Genomic DNA, 23,362 nt, shown 5'->3' on the forward strand with positions numbered 1-23,362 from the left:
CGATGAAAATTATATTTATTGCATATTAACAAAAACATTTTAATTAAACAGTTAATATTATTCTTGAAATATTGTATTTTATGAAATTTCACTTTAAATTTGATAAATCGTCCTACTTTTAAGTATAAAAAATCCCTTTTTGATGAAAATCCCACAGAAACAAAACGTCTATTGTTATGTGCAACTTATATATAAAATGAAAATACACTAAAACGAAATAAAGCGATTCTGCTACCCATGTTTGGTTAAAGAAATCTTGGGAAAGATGCTGGCACCTTTAGCATTTTCACTGTAAGATTTCGAAAACCAACAGAAATGCTCTTTTCGATTTTCGTGTATTTCGAAAAAGATTAAGTTAGAATTTTTGATGACCCTCTCCCCCACCCGAGAATTGAAACATAAACAATGCCACTGCAATTTAATGAGATCGATGATATTGTTTTTTAATAGAGAATGTCTACCTTAAACGAATTGAAGTATGTGTGTGTGCGTTCCTTGATATTAAAATTATAACCGGAGATGAATGTTAAGAAAATTATATACAGACTTATTATTAGAATGAAAATAATCGTTTAGAGCTGGACTGTTAGTGGACACCTTTTTCTTTAAATGATCCCTGTGTTTACTTTACCGTTAACTGTTTGACTTTTATTATATTTTAAAATGCAAAACAGAGCGCACAATGAAACTAATCTTTTGCTAATGGGACTATTAACGTCAGATGGCGCGAAGACTGTCCGAGAAGAGGTCATGTCGATGGAACTTCACTTAAGGTGAACTAATTATGTAATTCTATTTCAATTTAAAGCTGATAATATTTTATAGTGAAGGACACCTAATACCAAGTTAATTCAGGATGTCATGAGAATGGTCCCTTAAAAGAATTAGATTAACCAGTCGTGAGTGAATCATAAGAAATTATATTTTTTGCATATTAACAAAAACATTTTAATTAAACAGTTACTATCATATTCTTGAAATAATGCCGTTTTATAGATTTTCACTTTAAATTAGATAAATCGTCCTACTGTTAAGAATGAAATAATTCCATTTTAGATGAAAACATAATCCCACAGTAATGAATCCTCCTATTATATTGAAACTAACAATTATACTGCAATTTAAGGCATTGATGATATTGTTTTTTTTATAAAGAACTTCTACCTTAAACGAATTGAAATGTGCGTGTTTTCCTTGATATTTTAACTAATAACCATAGATTAACGCTAAGAAAATTGTATACAGACTGACTTATAAAATGAAAACAGTCGTTTAGAGCAGGACTGTTTGTGAACACTCTTTTCTTTAAATAATCCCGGTGTTTACTTTACCGTTAACTGTTTAACTTTTGTCATATTTAAAAATGCGAAACAGAGAGCATAATGAAACTAATCTTTTGCTAATGTTACTATCAACGTCAGATGGCACGAAGACTGTCCGAGTTGAAATCATGTCGATGGAACATCACTAAAGGTGAACTTATTATGTCATTGTATTTCAATTTAAAACTGAATATATATATATATATATATATATATATATATATATATATATATATATATATAGTTTTGTATGACCGTGCCCATATATACGGTGGTCTAATTTGAATGCAAATGACTTGTTGCGTAAAATTTTGAGTAAAGCGGGTCTGCCCACTTTCACTCTGTTGGAGTTGTGGGATGAAAATAACGTGTACTAGTTGCTTCCCTTAGTCTTGGTTGCGCGATAGATTCACAACTGGATCACCTCGGCGATTATGGATAGGCGATTTCTATTTCCGAAGTTGTCGGAAATCACCGAGTAGTTACGCTTCACTGCGCATGTCTTTTCCAAGTACTTCCGTATTATTTTCTGGAGCAGCGTGTACTAAGTATTCGTGTACTACGGTAAACTGGCATCATGCGACCTACTGCACGGCTTAAACCAATAGACAAGGCGCTCTATTTTATCAAGTTGGACAAAGACCAAGATGGTTATACAGTGAAAGATTTCGGCTTCAAAGGTAAAGTTATTGTAGGCTGTGTGAGCCGGGCGGGATCTGGTCATCGTAGCCTCGCCATCTCGCATTAGGGCCTGTTTTGAGGCATGTCATTTCGTACCGTAGTCGAAATAAGTCGCTTTGATGTTACTGTCTGTTTTAAGGCAAAAAGAAAGGAGATCGTATTCAAAACGGGGCTGAATATTTAGTAATTTACCAGTAGGCGAGTAGTTCTCGGACACTAGTAGTTCTCGGACACTCACGATTTTCGCCTCATTTTGGAAGTTACATATCAAGCACCTGATTTCAATCAATCAGGTGTTTGAAAAGTTTCAGCAGGTACCAAATATTTTCATTAGGTAAGGATTATAAGACGTTAAATTCCAAAAGTTTCCAAAATCACATTTTACCTCCGCTGGGAATCACAATTTTAGTGCGCATGCTCAAAAAGCACAACTTAAAATACGGGCAACAGTTAGGTTAAACTATTAGTTCGGTACTGGTATACTTCCTTTTTTGACGCAGACGACATTCTGCATTTACGAAAATATGCTAGTCTAAAATAATAGACGTGTTATACGGGATTCTTCCAATCCCTAACGTCTAAACGGGAATGTGCAAAAAACGGGGGTGTTTTAAAAATATTGAAATTGTTTTAAATGAAGTATTTTATGGTTGAAATTGATCATTAAGAGTTATATTCATATTTCACCATGTAAGTGAAAGGTTATTTTGCACTAAACAAATATTTAATGCATTAAAACAAGTTGTTTACCTTTCCAATAAAATGAAAGTTGACTGACACAGACAACAATTATGCGAAGGGGAACAACTCGATACAATCGTAATAACTCGGCCTCCTCCAACAAAGCTTCGAGATAGACCTCGTTATACAATCGTAACAACTCGGCCATGGCCGAAATGTTCCGAGCGATTTAAAACTGTGCCCTAGAGCCTTGCAGGTGCCCTTCATGTATATATCGTTATGTTTTGACAGAATGAAATGAAGAAAAGCGGTCAAACTCATAATTATAAGTTGGATATTAATTTTTTGTGTACGGAACTAATATAAAATAACATTATCTGGTAATGTTTCTTGTTTTTGTGATATTTTATAGACGCTATATGCTTTAACCCGGAATCCTGATCGGAACAACTACCCACTTTTGATACTTTTCTAACCAATTTGTTCGTGAAGGATTTGCCATATCAAAAATCTAAAAAAGATCTGTCAACATACAATTATTTGGACTAGAAAATATTCATGTTAAGTCAGGAGTTTACATTACACATATGTGCTAAAAATAGAAATCATTTATTTCAGTTTTATGAGCTTCATGGTCTATGTATATAATTATGTACAATTAGATTGGTTTTTAATGAAAAATAATAAGACATATATTACTTACTGGTTTGAAAATTCCACTTTTAAATATTTTAAATAAAAAAATCACTTCAGCGCATGTTTCCGGGTTTTGTTGATCATCTAAGGGAGTGTCCGAGAACTTCTTCTGTCAAACTAAAATTTAGCCCCTTTTGAGCACCACATTCGGAGCCTATGAGAATGGACTTAAATTGTTCAATTACACTTGATTTTGCATTATTTCAACAGAAGAAGAGCTGAAGTTTGTTATAAACATTGGAATATCATATATCGTTTAAAATAAGAATACTTGATCCATAAAACCTCTAAAAGTGTCCGAGAACTACTCGCCTACTGGTACACTCTTGTTCATTATGCACCAGTCATTTGTAACCACGGCCCTCCCAGGTCCGGGGAATAGCGGGGACTTTGACTTTCGGTTCAGCAAATCCCTGGCAAAATCTCCGTCCTGCGGGGACGATATGCCAGTAAACCCCAGCCAAATGCCCCCTAACAAGGGAACCCTAGATAATGCCAATTCCCCGCTATAATTGGCGTGAAGACAAAACTGCAGTTACAGGCACTGCTGGGCCACCTGGAAGGTAAAAACACGGCCCATTTCCCTGGCTATCTCCGGACCTGGGGGGCCATGGTTACAATTGACTGGTGCATTACCAAAACTGGCCTGCACATGGTTTTATTTGGTGTACTGTATATTTGTGAATTACGACACCAATAAATGTTTAAAACTCAAAAATGATTATACTGTAGTAATACTACTAGTAGTACTAGTAGTATACTGACAGTATATTCAAAATACACTTACAAGGTTCCCAGGTCCAAAAATGGCAGTTTTCAACATGACTAAGTTGGCTTTTTCTTAAGAACACATTCCGTTAAAGCTGCACTCTCACAGATTGAACGTTTTGACCACGTTTTTATTTTTTGTCTTGGAATGAGCCAATTTTTGCGAAAAGCCATGGATACCAGTTATATAAGACTGCTGACAAAAAATTAGATCGAGGATTTTTATATTTAAGTTCAAAAATTGATTAATCCATTAACAGCACTCAATTTTCACTGATTTGTGTCGAGGAAAACTGAACAACTTTGCCCTAAGCTAACAGCGAGGTTTGCTTAATATGCTGCCAATAAAATAGCTTATTCAGTGATATAAACACAAAAATACATGTATCTTGACAATAAACTGGTCAGAGCTTAAATTATTTTTTACACAATTTTTGTGAAAGAAATGTTTTTGAAATGTATACCTTGGTTTTGGTTACTGATATGATAAATATGTATTTGCTGAATAAAATGTGTATTGTGTAATTAGGTGACTCTTTAATTTGGTAAGTAATAATTTGTGATTAAAAAAGTGGCTGTAATGTTAGTTTTGGCAGGTAGCTATGACAACAATTATAGGCAGATTGAAGTAAAGCTTCCCATATAGTTTATAGCTTTCACACAATTACTAAACCTATATATTCCAAACAGCCATTATGGGAAGACGGAATCTGCCCACTAAACAGGGCTTTAATTTAGAAAAACAATGTACTAGCAAATTTTTGTGTGCAAAATCTGAAGTTGTCTCACAAAAGTTTTGTTCACCCCTTATTTTGTTAGGTAATATGTATGATCAAAACAACAACAATGATTTCTATGTCATAATAATTCACCTTTTAAATTAGATACATGTATTGAGGAGGTTTGATATGCAGCCGCACAAAATGTCTTGCAGACGTTTCCAGCGTAGTCTGTATTGATGGTTAATTTCATGTGGACTTTTTCTCCCGTTAAGTTAGTTTATATGGACAGATTATTTAATTTAGGCTTTTATGTCTGATTAATTTAATCATCGCCATCAGAAGTTTTCCATTTCAAATATTGATGCGTGAACAAACCGTTTATGGGCATATCATGATAGTGGACTGCACCTCAACATTGGAAATATATGAGCCAAATACTGCCACCTAAAGTCTGAACACAAAAAAATGTCTACTGAGTGCGCTTAATGCAACACGCTTAGGTAAATATCATAATTTTATGTGTATTACGAGAAATAAAGTAGGAAAAGTGAAGGTTGCTATAAATTGAGGGCTTTCAGTCGCAAAATTTTGCTCAAAAAAGTACCTTTAAACCCAATTTCCAATTATCACTTGCATTTTGTGAGTGTACTAGTGCTGAATTCATAACTTTGAGACAAACCATGAATGCCTATTACAGACAACCTCATGGGCAGAAAAATCTGCCCTCTAAAGTAAAATTATCCTTGGTATACACATATGTATACATTTTCTAGACTCAAACAACATCTTCATTACAGGAAACCATTAGGCCATTACGCATAGTACATTGTATGTTATGATTAATAAATTCATAATTAAATTGATAAGGTACATGTAATTGCATAAGGTTCCTCTCCATCAACCCCATCTTCTTTAATGACATCTCAGTCATTTTTTGTTTAATTAAAAGCTTGGAAACAGGTACATTAGATTTAAATAGTAATGATTTTCAGATTGATATTTGTATGTATGTCAAGTTCTGACGACTATATCTCCACCTGTGAAGTGTTTCAACAATAACAACACTGTTGTTCCTGAATGTGACTTTTTTTTAAGAAAAAAATACCATTTTTCCCTTTTTAAAAGAGAGTTTGATGATAGCATAGCAGTTAGTTATCACCTTGTGGGCAGAATATATCTGCCCACTAAAGTAGCGTTCTCAAAGGATTTGAAAAGAACAGAAAGCTCAATTGTTTCCTGAAATGTAGATTCAGGGTGTGTCTGGAAGAAATATCTACTTCAGTAGTATCTTTTTACTGTATGTTATGGAGTTTATGCATTCTGAGTTAAAAGTCAACTTATAATACAGCTCTTGTTTGTTTGGCCCTTTTCTCATCAGAATTGTGAGTGATTTGTATGAGTATAACCATAGTTATCTCATATTCCATTACAATGCAGAATAGCACAGTTGGTTAAAGCTGTCATTTTTTCATATCGCTCCTTGAAGTTTAATTTTTTTTTAAACTTATCATCAAAAAATCACCTTTTTTATTACACTGTTTATGTTTTATTCAATTAACATGCCTTAGAACTGTGCATTTTTATCATACAGTATCTTTAAAGTTATCTAATATATTATCATTTTCAGGACGAGGTATAAAGACCATAGCAGACAGGAAAAATGGAGATTTCCTTCTCCACTACACAGGTGAACTTATAACAGGTGAAGAAGGTGATAGAAGGGAAGCAAAAAACTCAACAGGCTTCCGTTTCTTTTTCATATCCAAAGGCAAGCAGTTATGGTAAGTCTGACAAAATTTTGTATTGTGATTTCAGATTTTGTCATACATTTGGTGTTTATCTGGGCTTAAGTGGTCATACATAATATTAATAGCTATGTGTTCATAATAGAGATTGGTACCACGGAAAAAATACCACGGTACACTGCGTGTTTTGTGCAACACCATGGTTCGAACCTCTGTTTTTGTGCATAATATATGATAAGGCTATTGTTAACTTACTAAATCTACCAGTTTTGTATTCCTTCAATCGGTTTAATGTAATACATTTTGTATCTATAGCATTGCTTCTTCTAAAATTAAACAAGTTATAACTCATAGATTATAGTGCTCCAAATATGCCGCCTATCTGTGTTAAATACATTATGTAGTATGATATCGCAGAAGGGCTCCAGTTTCAGTGAGAAAAAATATGTTTTTTGTTTGTAGCGTAGATGCTTCTGAAGAAAGTGGAAGACTTGGAAGACTGGTAAACCATGGTCATAAAAAAGAACTGAATGCTGTGATGAAGGAAGTTAGTGGGCAGTTGATCCTGTTTGCACAAAGGTATTTCTGATGTATTAAGTTAATGCTGAGTACACCTTGATCTCAGCAAAAAAGTCAAAAGAATATGGATGAACAATTATATAGAAATAAACTTAAACAAAACACGCACGCACTATTTGCAGGCTTATTTTGGGGACCTTTCAGAACATAAGACCTAGAAATTTAATAAGGCTTAACGTGCGATAAACAATACATATATTTCAGTCAGTAACACACTATTTTCAACTTGTCAGTGTTTAAAAGAGAAAAGTTAGAGATATTGTCATAGCCTTTTTGCTATAATTGGCACTGTGACAGCTCTCTTGTCGGAATGCAAAATCTTATCAGCCATAACTTTTAATGCCCCCACTTTGTATGACTGTATGTCCCAAAAGTTTGTCTGTCATACTCCTCATTCTTGTGTTGAAGGGTTTGCCTCAAACTTTCACTGACGAACCATCTTCCTTCGTAAATATCTGTTACACCTTTTCTTGGAGCTATTGACCTTTTTTCACCATCAAATTTAATACCTTAAAGGGACTGAACACCAAAAAAAGTTTTTTTTCTGTAACAAATCTCAGGACAATTATCTAACAGAATGTGTTACGCTTTGATATCATAATTGTAAAAAAAGTAACCAAAACGTAAAAAAAAATGTGTCAGAGACCGGGTTCGAACCCGTGTCGCCAAAATTGCTGTCCAGCATCGTATCCACTGAGCTACGACAACTTACTCTAATTGGGTGACATAATTAAGCTATACACCTACCTCAGTAATATCACGTGATAACACCGACTAGCCAATCACGGATAAGAAATGAATTCTACCTTGTAGACATACTCAGTAATCTTTTTAAATGGAAAAATACGAAATAACTGCTAAACTTAAATAAATTGTAAACTATGTGGTACTTCAGTTCTTAGTTTCAATGCATTGTACACATCGATGCCAAGTTTATGTCAGTTTTCGACAATTTTCTCTTTTTGTGCTATTTTATCATATGGAGTACAGCCCCTTTAATGTGTTTTTCAGGGACATCTGTGCAGGTGAAGAGCTACTTTACGATTATGGATTAAAGGAATACCCCTGGACACAGGTGAGTGCTAGCTCAGGATTAACTTGTTTGCAAAGACCGGATATTCATGTATTTGAAAGACACCTTGATATTTGAACACAAACTAATGATTCCAATTTTTACAAATTACCATAATTTTGCAATTTAAGTAAAATGTTGTAACTCTGTATCTAACATTTAGCTAATGGTTCAGTTAGTTTACTCATCTGATTCATAGGCATCAATCAACTAGCTATTATAAGGACCCTGCAAAACTAAACTATAAGCAGTAGTAATCAGTATGTTTGTTTGTTCGTCTGCCTGTCTGTACACAAAATTCATGATCTTTCCCAGTACATGAATATGCTGAAATATATATATTATGCCCCCCTTCGAAGAGGAGGGGTATTTTGATTTGCACATGTCAGTCCGTCATAGACCAATGTTTGTCTGAGTGATAACTGAACATTTGCTAGACCTATTTTCAGCAAACTTGACATGAAGGTTGGGCCTGACCAGTAGATGACCCCTATTTATTTTAGGTGTCGTCAGCTCAAAGGTCAAGGTCAGAGTGACCTTTATATGGGAAAAATTGTTAAAGCTAGTCTGAATGATAACTCAACAATTCCTGGACATATGGTCATCAAACTTGCCATGATGTTTGGACCTGACAGAGTCACAGTGACCTTGAACACAAAAATCATGTCTGTGATAGCTCGACAATGCCTGCACCTATGGCCCTCAAACTGGACATATAGATTTGGGGTGACCAGTAGATGACCCCTATTCATATTGAGATTGAAGGTCATTGTCACAACTCATATTGGTCATTAAAATTACATTATGTTTACATATTTCGTGCTGGTTAGAGGATCATGTTTATCTGCAAGATCAGTTATCATTTGAACATGATCAAAAACTGTACCTACTATACCCATACTTTGAATGGTCATAATCTAAAAACTGCCTCAAAGGTATTCAATGTCAATGCCAAATCAGCTGTCATTTTGGTCCATGCATATTCCATTCAATTGTCCAAATATTCTTTACAACATTGCGCTCAGGGGGCATATCGGTTCACAAACATATATCTTGTTTGTAATTGCTACATATATTCTGCATAATAATGTGCAATTGATTGACACTTTACATATCCCTAACAAAAGTAAGTATGCATGCATTTGTTTTATATTTCAGTATCAGCATGAACAGGGTATAAAATTGTGTTTATACTGTTCATTTCATTGTTTGCCAATGAAAAATATTTGTATCCACTTACTTTAAATAAAATCTTACTACGAAAGGTTTAACTTGCTGGAAGCTTGAATGCTTCCTAAAATCATTTAAAGTGAATTGTTATATCATTTCTGTAAACAATAAAAGTTTCACTTAAACACCTTTCTTATAAATGGATTATTGATATTTAAAGGGTCCCCATGGCCCTCTTGCTCATGCATTTTTTTTAATGTATGATTGAATCTAGAACATTTTAGAAAGAAATGCTGTAAATTTAAATAAAAAATGTCTGGTATATAGATGTATTCTATGACAGTAGGAACAAATATTTTTCAATCAAAGCAATTTAGCTTGACTGTTAATATTTAGTTAAGATATATTCCAATCAGCATTTTTGGTTTCAAGATGGCTCGACAACATCTGTTATAGTTTGGTAACTATCAGAGCTCGGCTTTTAAAAAATGCATATTGCTATTGGGGGTGATAAAAGTTAGGTCATAGGGCAGGTTTTACCAAATTGTGTTCAAGTTTTACCTGCAAATAAATGCATCAGATAGTTTCAAAGCTTTTAACAGATGTTCAGGTCATAAAGCAAAGCCAGAAGGTTGTTTTCAATGATTGACTGACTTGTTTGTTCCGGTGTCCCTTTTGTTAGTTTAGTTTGGGACAAACACTGAATTGTTGAGCATTATCTAGTTTTGTTATTAGTTCCAACAATAAGATTACCATTCATACTAGATTAAAGTTTGATTAGGCCTAAAAAAAAAGTACATTTGGTTCGGGTTACCCGACCCTACCTACGGAATAGGCGCCGACCCTACCGTTTTTATAGTCAGTTGGAAAAAAAAATGAAAAACTAAAAAAAAAAAAAAAATCTTTTTTTTTTTATGCTTTTCAATATGTAGTTTAAAACCTTAAATGCTTATATAGACGATAACTTTAACACCATTCTCCAATGATGATAATGACGTTCTTATATAAAGTCTAATAAAAAAATAAATAAAAAAAAGCCTACCTATTTTTGAAGAGGATGTAACCCTAATCAAAAATTATTTTTTTTAGGCCTTAGTGAACTGGCCTCATTACTGAGACCATTTTATTAAGAAAATACTCATTTTTTTTTGGTTTTGAAATCAAGGATTGTCTCAATGTTAAGGTGGTCTAAATGGGGGAACTTAACTGTAATTATTTTCAGATGCCATTGTTTCTATGATTTTTGGAATACAGTTTTGAACTTTTTGTAAGATCTGGAACAGTTTTATCCATCTTAAATCTAACCCATAGTTAGTAGTTGTTCCCCATTGATGCAGTGGTTGGAACTTAGGAGCTCATTCAATAAGCATCTTAGTGAATATTTTCAACTTAGTGAGAATTTTGTAATATTTGACATCGATTATTTTAAATACCCACTACTTTTCATCCGATTTATTCATATAATGCATATATTGTTTAGACCATTTTCTTGCTTATTTTCATACTTTTGGTGTACAAACATTGTTCGTTTTCTTAAAATTCAAATTAGAAAAAAGGCAATTTTTCACTAAGTTGAAAATTGTTACTAAGATGCTTATTGAAAACGGCCCCTGTTCGAAAATTAATGTTTTACCGCTTAAACCGTTACTAACGGTTAATGAAAATTGCACAAAACATCAATTTTTGAACTTAAATATAAAAATCTGCGATCTAATTTTTGTCAGCAGTCTTATATAACTGGTTTCCATGGATTTTCGCAAAAATTGGCTCATTCCAAGACAAAAAAAAAGTTGTCAAAACATTCAATCTGTGAAAGTGCAACTTTAACATGAACTTTGACAATTCTGTAATACAAGACTATGCTATACTTAGGGCTGCTGTACCTAAACTTTATTAGAAGTGATCAGAAGTAGGTCCTGTTGAATAATGTATCCTCTCCTTAAAAACTGGAAAGTTGTGTTCTTCACCATTAGAATGTCGACATTGTGTTATGACGTGCACAACATTTGGCTTCTTAGTGCAAAGGTCAAGGTTATTGCCTTTATAATGATTATCAATAAATACAAGGGGTATTTCTCTATGAATTTAGAAATTATGAATGGATTTAAACTAAACTTACACGGATAGTGTTTAAGCCAGAAATGAAAAAGGGGAGGGTGCTTTCTTTAAAGGGAAAAAAATGCGCACAATATTTGCTTTGTATTGTTGAAACACGTCCATGTACCTTATCAAAGTCCATTTTATAGCATGTTCATGCATTCATAGTAAAAATATCCCTATTGAATCCTCATAATTATTCTCCCTTGTTCATTTACACTTATGACACTTTTCTAACCAACTTGGGTTGCTGTCACAGCTGTTTTTTAGCTTGACTATTCGAAGAATAAGGAGGGCTATACTACTTGCCCTGACGTCGGCGTCTTGTTAAAGTTTTAGGGCAAGTCGGGATTTTCACTGTTTTAATGGTCTATTATAAAGCTCATCATATTTGTTGTTTGATTTCAGGTCACACTATCAATAGTGACTCAGATGAGACCAATGTGGAACAATCCTCTCCAGTTACAGCTGTTGAAGACCAACTGACATGTACAGCCAGAGTTGAAAGTCCTTCCTTCCAAGCTAACACACCTGATGCGTCTGACACAAACACCGTACATCAGACTTCCAGCACCGATGGTGACACACTTGAGACCAATGTGGAACAATCCTCTCCAGTTACAGCTGTTGAAGACCAACTGACATGTACAGCCAGAGTTGAAAGTCCTTCCTTCCAAGCTAACACACCTGATGCGTCTGACACAAACACCGTACATCAGACTTCCAGCACTGAAGGGGACACACTTGAGACCAATGTGGAACAATCCTCTCCAGTAACAGCTGTTGAAGACCAACTGACATGTACAGCCAGAGTTGAAAGTCCTTCCTTCCAAGATAACACACCTGATGCGTCTAACACAAACACCGTACATCAGACTTCCAGCACCGATGGTGACACACTTGAGACCAATGTTGAACAATCCTCTCCAGTTACAGCTGTTGAAGACCAACTGACATGTACAGCCAGAGTTGAAAGTCCTTCCTTCCAAGATAACACACCTGATGCGTCTGACACAAACACCGTACATCAGACTTCCAGCACTGATGGTGACACACTTGAGACCAATGTGGAACAATCCTCTTCAGTTACAGCTGTTGAAAAGCAAGTAACATTTCCTGATATAGTTGAAAGTCCTTCCTTCCAAGATAACACACCTGATGCGTCTGACACAAACACCGTACATCAGATTTCCAGCACCGATGGTGACACACTTGAGACCAATGTTGAACAATCCTCTCCAGTTACAGCTGTTGAAGACCAACTGACATGTACAGCCAGAGTTGAAAGTCCTTCCTTCCAAGATAACACACCTGATGCGTCTGACACAAACACCGTACATCAGATTTCCAGCACCGATGGTGACACACTTGAGACCAATGTTGAACAATCCTCTCCAGTTACAGCTGTTGAAGACCAACTGACATGTACAGCCAGAGTTGAAAGTCCTTCCTTCCAAGATAACACACCTGATGCGTCTAACACAAACACCGTACATCAGACTTCCAGCACCGATGGTGACACACTTGAAACTAATGTGGAACAATCCTCTCCAGTTACAGCTGTTGAAGACCAACTGCCATGTACAGCCAGAGTTGAAAGTCCTTCCTTCCAAGATAACACACCTGATGCGTCTGACACAAACACCGTACATCAGACTTCCAGCACTGATGGTGACACACTTGAAACCAATGTGGAACAATCCTCTCCAGTTACAGCTGTTGAAGACCAAGTGACATTTCCTGATATAGTTGAAAGTCTGTTCTGGGAGGATAACGCAGATCCATGTACTGATGATCGAGTAGACAGTAGTTCTTGTGATGATGGCTTTGAAACTGACGACTTTCCCATGCTGCAGCAGTTGAAAGAAGGTAATAAGATAATTATTTTGGCAGATTTTTTTTGATTTCTCAGAAGGCAGATAGAGATTGTTAGGGTGTAATTGGAAACCCCAGTGATTTATTGCATGAATTATTTTATACAAATACAATTGAAATTTGTATTCTAATCTGCTCGATCAAAAGTATATTAAGTTTATTTGTGTGATATTACTTTTTTTAATTTTTACTAAGGAATGGTTTCAATCACTTTTCATAAATTTTGTATAAGTCTGGTTTTCACAATATAGTTAGTTTACTATTACCTACGTAGATGTAGATCCAGTCTTATGAGATTTGTGTAATCTGAATGGCACCATTATGTAAGCCAATCACCAAGCTTGTTATCACTTTTGAGTCTGAATGTAAAAAAGGCCCTAGTTTTGTTCACCATGCAATCACAGTTTCACCAATTTTTTGTTACTTAAAGTAACGGAAGTCCATCAGAAAATTAAAAAAATAAAAGCCTTAAAGAAAGTGATTAGGTTGTTATTGATAGTTTTGGTATGAAAAACAGTCCTGTTTCTATGACAATATATGTATATACTGTGAACTTTGTAAAACAAATTGCTTCAAAATCAAAGTATCGGAGTGTTTAAGATTTCATGCAACAAAAAGTGGTGGACTCTTATGGCATTGTCGACAAAATCAGGCATTTTATTTCATAATTGAAACAAGTTTTTGTCTCCATTCACTACTTTTATTTATATGATATTGTGTTTTAGACCAAGTCCTTGGTGAGGACCATACGGTGGTTGCTAAATCTGCTGCCAGTGTTTCTGTGCAAAGGAAAAGGAAAGGTACATACATTTGAGAAGTTTAAATAAATATGAATTTTGTTGAAGTCTCCACAATCATTACAGAATGTATAGCTGACAGTAGATTCTTTGGTGGCTCAGAGATGCAATTTATTTAGGGTATATTGACCTCAATATTTATGAATTTTGCTTGTTAACAAAGACCACCCAAAGTCCAGACCAAGACACCTTTTACATTTAGTTATTAGTTTATTTTAATCAAATCATAGTGTGGGGTATGTAAAAGGCAAAGTTATAAAAATAATAATATCTAATATAGTATAAGCAGTCCGTATCTACATGTATCTCACTCTATGTAAAAATAACTCTAAATACTGTGAGTGTTACTTTTTGAAACTTCGCACTTTGGCATAAGATTTTGAGAGACCAGTAATTTTACAATGCTTATCTCTTGAATTACTTCATTAAATGTCTTGTCCAGAGCATAAAAGTAAATAGAGAACAACAAAAGGGATTTTCTGTACCCTTTACACATTTGACAGAAAATTGCCAGGAAGTACAGTGTATAAGAACCATTCTGAAGTACAGTGTACAAGAATCATTCTTACCTTCTCATATTTTGTTTTCAAGTCAAATGATTTTTCACTATCATCTCACATGGTTGTACAGCACAAGCCTCCAAGGCATACATTGGAGTGCATGCATTGGTTTTGTAAATAAAATGTATTTAACATTCTTACGGTTTGAATGTCAGAATGCTATAATACTTTCTTTTTTTATTTATGTCTCCCCCTCTCTGGGGGAGACATATTGTTTTTGCCCTGTCCGTCAGTCCGGTAGTCCGTCAGTCCGTCCGTACGTCACACTTCGTTTCCGATCGATAACTGGAAAACCGCATGACCTAGGATCACTAAACTTAGTAGGGAGGTTGGTCGTGAGGTGTAGAGGATCCCTATTGTTTTTGGGGTCACTAGGTCAAAGGTCAAGGTCGCGGCGACCCCCAATATAAAAAACATTTCTGCTCAAAATCTTGAGAACGGTTTGACCTAGGTTCACCAAACTTGGTAGGGAGGTTGGTCATGAGGTGTAGAAGATCCCTATTGTTTTTGGGGTCACTAGGTCAAAGGTCAAGGTCGCGGCGACCCCCAATGTAAAAAACATTTCCGCTCAATATCTTGAGAATGGTTTGACCTAGGTTCACCAAACTTGGTAGGGAGGTTGATCATGAGGTTTAGAAAACTCCTATATTTTGGGGGGTCACAAGGTCAAAGGTCAACGTCGCTGTGACCTCTAATGTAAAAAAATATTTCCGTGCAATATCAGGAGAATGCTTTGTTCGTTTCCGATCGATAACTGGAAAACCGCATGACCTAGGATCACCAAACTTGGTAGGGAGGTTGGTCGTGAGGTGTAGAGGATCCCTATTGTTTTTGGGGTCACTAGGTCAAAGGTCAAGGTCGCGGCGACCCCCAATATAAAAAACATTTCTGCTCAAAATCTTGAGAACGGTTTGACCTAGGTTCACCAAACTTGGTAGGGAGGTTGGTCGTGAGGTGTAGAGGATCCCTATTGTTTTTGGGGTCACTAGGTCAAAGGTCAAGGTCGCGGCGACCCCCAATATAAAAAACATTTCTGCTCAAAATCTTGAGAACGGTTTGACCTAGGTTCACCAAACTTGGTAGGGAGGTTGGTCATGAGGTGTAGAAGATCCCTATTGTTTTTCGGGTCACTAGGTCAAAGGTCAAGGTCGAGGCGACCCCCAATGTAAAAAAACATTTCCGCTCAATATCTTGAGAATGGTTTGACCTAGGTTCACCAAACTTGGTAGGGAGGAAGTACAAATTTCATGTCCATCATTGATTATTTCTCACCTACGACCACACAATGGGGGAGACATGCGCTTTTTCAAAAAAGCAATCTCTAGTTGTAATTACTTGTTAAAATGTGTAAGTAGGCTGATTGTTCTAATTAAATTGGGGTGGAAAGTTTTTTTAAAAATATCTGAGGGCTATTACAGTAAAACATATAACCCACGAGGGAGGCAATTATTTAAATGGTATATGGGTGGGTGTCTTTTTGCCAATGTGGACCCCGAAAGGGTAAATTTGCATTTGTAGGGGGTGGTATATTTTAAAAGTGCCTTCCCTCGTGGATTATTTGTTTAAATGGAATAGCCCTGATATATGTATTGCAGTATTGGTATATCCTGTAAAAGTAAGTGAGTATTTTTGTTAAGCTACTGTAAATATAGGAAGATTCCTTCAGAATATTCCTACATTTTTTCATTATTTATCTATATGTATGTAAACATTCATAATATTTATAAACAAAAAGTGTTGTATTTCTTTTATCTAGCCAGAGAATCATCAGTTGAAGAATTACCAGTTGCACGGCTTTGTCAAAAACGCCAAAGAATACAACATGTAATGCCTGCCCAGAAGGAATCTTCATCAAGGGGTAACAGTTATTAATTTGTATATGCCCGTCTATGAACAGGATTCATTATGGTGTGATTCATATCCTATTTTCTGCCCTGTATATTCATTACCTTTGAGTAATTATGTCTCCCTCCACATAATAGGTAGGGAGCCATTTTCATGTTGTGCTGGCTGTCTGTCTCTCAGGATGGATGTCAACAAATTGTTTTCAAGCTTCTTCTCCTAAACTGCTGGTCATACTCCAGTGAAACTTGAAATTAATGATGATTACTTTAAAAGCCTCCATATGCTTATTGTCAGCATTTTCCATTTTGATGAATTTTTAGAGGACCTTAATGTGTTGTGAACTTGCCAATAACCTTCTTTAAATCAAGCTTGAGCATATGCATATTTCTCATGATTTTCTTTTTAATGCTAGAGTCTTGACACATGGAAAGAATACATTAAGACAAAGTGTTGTGTACAATACCAATCACTTTACTTGCTTTACTTTGGAATTATATCCCTTTACTTAAAATACTTTGTCTGAAACTACATAGCCAAGGTCTTTGATATTTGAAGTATCACCTAATACATTACATAGACGTATATAAGTAAACCCTTTGAAAAAGAGGTCAAGTTTGTCAGAAAATTCCTTTTTTAGTGTTAATGATATGTTTCTGTTTATATGTAGATAGCCATGCAGACATGGATAGTGATGACTCTCTTCACGATCCCACATACACTCTCGAAAAAGGATCTGAGGAATCAAGTGGAGAAGAATTAAAAATGCGAAAAAGGAGATGGTCAGAGGAAGAAAACATCATTTTCAAACAGTGTTTTAAAAATTGCCTTGATGATAAAATTATGCCAACTAGTGTTCAACTAAAAGTGGCTGCAAAACGGCTGCCAGAAAGAGGAATTGCGCAGATAAGAACTAGAGTTCACAATGTAATAAAAGGAAAACAAGTAATGTAAACACTTCTATGAAAAAGCTTTTGTTATCCCCCTGCCAACTGGTTGGGTAATGGTCTCTGTCCGTCCTTCATGATGCTGACCTAAAAACTTTATGGACAGAAAGATCACAGAAATGAGAAGTTCAGAGAATAGGGTTCTTCACATTAGCTGTCATTGTATTTTTGTCATTGCCTTGCATGTGTTGCCCTTGTTTTTTTGTTGTTGTTTTTAAGTTCATCACATAATTAATTTTTATTTTCAGACTGAACTATTAAACATTTATGTCTTACGGGGTTAGGCAGGGGATAATGGCAATGTTACTTGGATCTTGTTAACGCTCAAAATGTTAGAGAATCCTGTGTTGTAGCCCTTCCAAACATGTTTGACTCTTTTTTTTGAAAGGTTTAAGGGTCATTGTATGTTATGGTCTCAGTCATTTGTCTGTCTGCACCAACAATATCATACTTTTGTGGCTCTGTGCAGGCCTGTACCTCAAAGATCAAGATCAAACCTTATGGTTCTTTGTCCGGGACATATTAAACACCCTGAAGGATCTGAAATAAATTTGGGCATATATTTCCCCAATTTGTGGAGCTCTTGTTAGGAGTATTACTTTGCCGAAAAAAAAAATGACATTTTTATGCTCCCTGCATATAAATCTGTACAGTTGTAGACTTTTTTTGAGGTTGTGTCATGTTTAAGCCTTGGTCTTGGGTTCAAAGTCGAGGTCACAGTTTATGATCAAAGGCTACCAATATTGCTGATTTTGAATATATGCTTGTTTCTCTTAAATTTTCTGTTGAATATGTTGTCATTGACTAACAGAATGGACATTGTTTATTTTGTTGCTCATTTTCTAAGGGAGAAAGAGACTTTGGAGGGTTTTTATTGACTATGGTCTATAGACTGGTAGTTCCTGTCCATTAGTTTGTTTTTTCTTGCCCCCTTATGTAGCTTATAGTATTCAAACTGTCCCTCGGTCCATTCTTGTCCGATGAACGTCTTGGTGCATGGACCAACTTTTAATTAATTTTGGACAATTTTCTTTTCCCCTAAAACATTAAACAACTTTTGCTTGTCCAATCATTTAATTTGTCATGCATGGAGGAATGTTAAAGTAACTTGGTGCAATGATCATTATAGCCTAAATGTATACACATATATCTACCAGGTCTCTCAGTTCTAGGTCAACATCATAATTTTACCCTTCTTTTTTTGTCTTTGTTATGCATGGACGGATTTTAAAATAACCTCGTCAAAATGTTCATCTTCACACAAAAATGTGTAGCAAATATAAGCCAATGTTTCCAAGTTTAATGTCACGCTTGTTTTAAAAAATGGAAGCTGTTTTGTTACCTAATTTTTAATTAGAAATATTTGGTTGTAAAATATTAAATTTCAGAATAAAAATTGCATAAACATTTGAGGTTTACAAGTTTTATTATTCTATCTTGTTACATGACTATTAATTGTTAAATCTGTATATGACCAAATGTTTATACAGAGGGCAGTATTTTAAACATTAAACAACAAGAATGGAATATTTTCAGCTAAAATTATTGAAAAGTATCTCTGCATTGAAATGATGACTTTGATACAGTTTTTTCTTCTGAGTTATTTGAAATACTGCAGATATCACATTAAACTCTATATATTTCCCATCTGCCCTAAATGCTATATTTTCATACATTATTATTATATATGTACTTGTCATCTGCCCACAACCTGTCTTCTTAAGTTCTCATATATTAAGCATCTGCTCTTAATGCAATATTTTTTATTTTATTTTAAAGATGGGAAGATTCCTGACTTTTATTAGTGTTTTGAGTATTTGTTTGAAATGTTGTGTGTTAAAAAATATGTTTTGATATTGTTATTTAACAGCAAACCTTTTAGTACATATATATGTAATATATCATATATATTTCTTTGTTTAAAACAAACAAAACCTGGATTTGTTGATGTTTTCTTTAAAAAAAGGAACTGCTCCTAATTAGAATGCTCTTTAAAAAAGTACATAATGGTTTGTTCGTTCAAATGTTTATTATTTTACAACATACAACTTCTATTTAAAGAACACTGGATATATCATATGTTGATATGTGACACATTTTCAAATTTCCCCTTGTATTGGGCTGAATTGTTTTGGTCTTTCTAAGGTTTGTTTTTCATTCCTATTAAAAAGCATATTTTTCTTGGTAGCAAGTCCGGCAGTTTAAAAACCAACAACACCATTTGTTTAAATAGTAGTGTTTTTTCTTCTACACATTTTGCAGGTTTTTTAGCTCGACTATTCGAAGAATAAGGAGAGCTATCCTAGTCACCCGAGCGTCGACGTCGGCATAACCACTTATGTTAAAGATTTTGTATGAGTCAAATATTGACATATGGCTTTGAAACTTCGCACACTTCTTCAACATCATGCCCCCAACCTGTACATAGGAGGAGGTAACTCTATCAAGCATTTTGACAAAATTATGCCCCTTTTTTTACTGAGAACTTACATTCAAGTTTGCGTACCACCTCAAATATTTTCAAAGTCATTTGACATCTGGCTTTGAAACTTTGCACACTTGTTCACAATCCTGCCCCCAACCTGTACACAGGAGGAGGAGGTAACTCTATCAAGCATTTTGACAAAATTATGCCCCTTTTCAACTTAGAATTTATGTTAAAGTTTGTGTACCACCACAAATATTTTCAAAGTCCATTGACATCTGGCTTTGAAACTTTGCACACTTGTTCACCATCATGCCCCCAACCTGTACACAGGAGGAGATAACTCTATCAAGCATTTTGACAAAAATATGCCCCTTTTTCAACTTACAATTTATGTTAAAGTTTGTGTACCACCTCAAATATTTTCAAAGTCCATTGACATCTGGCTTTGAAACTTTGCACACTTGTTCACCATCATGCCCCCAACCTGTACACAGGAGGAGGTAACTCTATCAAGTATTTTGACAAAATCATGCCCCTTCTACTTACAATTTATGTTAAAGTTTGGGTACCACCTCAAATATTTTCAAAGTCCATTGACATCTGGCTTGGAATCTTTGCACGCTTGTTCACCATCATGCCCCCAACCTGTACACAGGAGGAGGAAACTCTATCAAGCATTTTAACAAAATTATGCCCCTTTTTCAACTTAAAATTTACATTAAAGTTTGCGTACCACCTCAAATATTTTCCATTCAAATTATGTAAATATCTCAGCACATCATGTATTGCATTGAAATCTAATCTAACAGTGATCCATGTATGTTTTGCCAAAACTTTTCAATCCATAGACCAAAAAGCGGCAGAATAGTCGAGTTGCGCTGTCTCTGTGACAGCTCTTGTTATATTTGTGAGAATATAAGCTATCACTAATATCAACAATAATTATATTAATATTGCTCAAGCGCTTCAATTTGCTATAATTCAATTCAAGTTTATGTATTTGTAACAACTTAAATGTGAAAATGAATGTGTTCACATGATTTTGGGCAATTGGTGTTACAACTTATTTTCTAATCAGACTTGCAATTTACACATTGTGTTTAGAAAAGAGAAATACTTTTATTCCTTTGATATTGGTGAACATTTAATAACGATAATTAAAATCAACATAATATTAAGGTCATGTGATTTACAACATATTAGCAATGACCGGTATATAGAAACTCTCAGCTTACTGTATCAACATCAGGCTTGATCCCATTGTAAATTTTATGTAAGAATGTATATTCTGTTTGTTTGGTATCTGCTACTCGGTGAAATAAATTGTTTATTCATAATACACTTGTCTGTTATTATTTTGGTGTCAGTCAAGGCGCTGACACTATATTGTTTTCACTCCTGTCAGCTGAGCGGATTGCAATGAAACTTGGTGCGCTGGTCGTTGAGTCCTAATTGAAGACAGTTTTTAACCAGGGTTTCACATACCTTTCATGGGATTGAGTTTGGGGTCCCTAGGGTCAAGGTCACTGTTACTATGAAATAGAAAAATGGTTGAAACTAAGTAACTTTAGTTAGGGTTAATATATCTTGACCAAACTTGGTCTATAGGAAGATTTTACGGATACCTTTCATGGGATTGCGTTTTGGGTCCCTAGGGTCAAGGTCACTGTTACTAAAAAAAACGGTTGAAACTGGATAACTTTAGTTAGGGTTGATATATTTTGACCAAACTTGGTCTATATGAAGAGTTTATGGAAACCTTTCATGAGATTTCGTTTTGGGCTTAGGGTCAAGGTCACTGTTACTAAAAATAAAAGAATAAAACGGTTGAAACTGAAAAACTTTGGTTAGGGTCCACATATCTTGACCAAACTTGGTATTAAGGAAGGGTTTATGGATTCCTTTCATGGGATTGCGTTCGAGGTCCCTATGGTCAAGGTCACTGTTACTAAAAATAGAAAAACGGACACAGGCTGAAGTTTTTCTTTCAATCAACGAAAACTCGTTTCGTTGCATTGCGGCGTTTGATTTTAATTTATTGATAACTTCAGTTTTGCAAGACTAAAAAAGATAACAAAGATGATTTTAAAGGCATTAATTCACGATGCGACTAGTTTTCTCCAACAGTTTTGGGACTTAGTTATTTTTTTACTATTTAACCTATAGGAAATGTTTTAATATACAGCCTATAGGATAATCGAAGTACTGGAAGGCGTGAGCTATGAATATTATGTGGGATTCACACACCTGACACCATCTTTGATCGCGTTACGAAAGAGCTCTAGTTGTTACCTGTATTCAATGTTTGGTACACTTTTGTACCTGATTGTGTGTCCATTGAATCCTACAAATTGTTTTTGCATGTGTTGGGATTGAACTTGTTATTCCAATCTGGTTGGTCGTCAAAAGACTGCCCGATCTTTGAACTATTCGTAAGTGTACTTGATAAGGACTGTTAAACGCAGACAAAAATGTTTCCAAAACAAACCTAAGTGATTTTGTCTACTCTTTCAAACTGGTGTTTGATATACCAGAAACAGTGTTTACAATCCATAGTCATCAACACCATTCATTGTTGGCTCATTTTTTCAAGATCATATGGTACAATGTAGACCTAATCGTCGCTTACGGACAGATTTCAAGAGGATATTCTTCAGCAGAGGAGAAGAGGCAGTCCGATCAGCATAGTGGGAAGTATGTCTGACTAACAGTCTGGTGATCGTGTACTTGGGTCACATCATGGACGGATTGGACTTCGGCGCTTGTTTTCCTCCACTTTTGCAACTTGAAAACATCGACCAGCTACTACCATCGAAAACGGCGGCGCTTATCATCATTTTAAAGAAATAGCAGCAACAATTCGTTCTCTTAATAAAAAAAATGTCAAACACGGAATGTAGAAGACACTACAGTGGAGCTGGTGGAAGAAGAAGAATATGCCATGGACAAAAGGACCTGGACCTAAAGCTCGGATCACTGCAAAAGGCGAACCCAGAAGAGACGTGAATACCTACAGTTACAACCAGACCGACCTCAACACACCCTAACATTACCAGGTTCGGATGACACGAATACTGCAAGTAAAAAAATAAATTTTCTATTCAAACCACAACCTCCCGAAACTAATCCTACCTACATTTAATGAAGATTTAACCCAGAGGCAAACTTTCTGGGACTCGTATGAGACATGAACACATTGCAATTCATCTATACCCGGTGTTTGGTAGTTTACTTACTTACGCTGGTAACTTCATGGTTCCGCCGCATCAGCTCTACCTTGATTTCCACTGACAAATGCCAACTATGCTGGCGCTATCGAGTTCATGAAACAGAGATATGGCCAATCGCACAAGGCTATCGACATATATATGCAATCTATC

The 23,362-nt window shown here is 35.3% G+C and overlaps 1 protein-coding gene across 1 annotated transcript; it reads left to right on the forward strand.

The window, feature by feature from the left end:
- The first annotated feature begins 1,899 nt into the window (after nt 1-1,899).
- On the forward strand, nt 1,900-12,210 carry LOC128241011 (N-lysine methyltransferase KMT5A-like). Its single transcript, XM_052957996.1, has 5 exons — nt 1,900-2,002; nt 6,498-6,651; nt 7,078-7,194; nt 8,206-8,269; nt 11,942-12,210. Exons 1-5 carry the CDS (start codon nt 1,900-1,902, stop codon nt 12,017-12,019), a joined length of 516 nt encoding a protein of 171 aa, XP_052813956.1. The 3' UTR covers nt 12,020-12,210.
- Nucleotides 12,211-23,362: the final 11,152 nt, after the last annotated feature.

This window comes from Mya arenaria, chromosome 7 (genome assembly GCF_026914265.1).
Source record: "Mya arenaria isolate MELC-2E11 chromosome 7, ASM2691426v1".
Lineage (NCBI taxonomy): Eukaryota > Metazoa > Mollusca > Bivalvia > Myida > Myidae > Mya > Mya arenaria.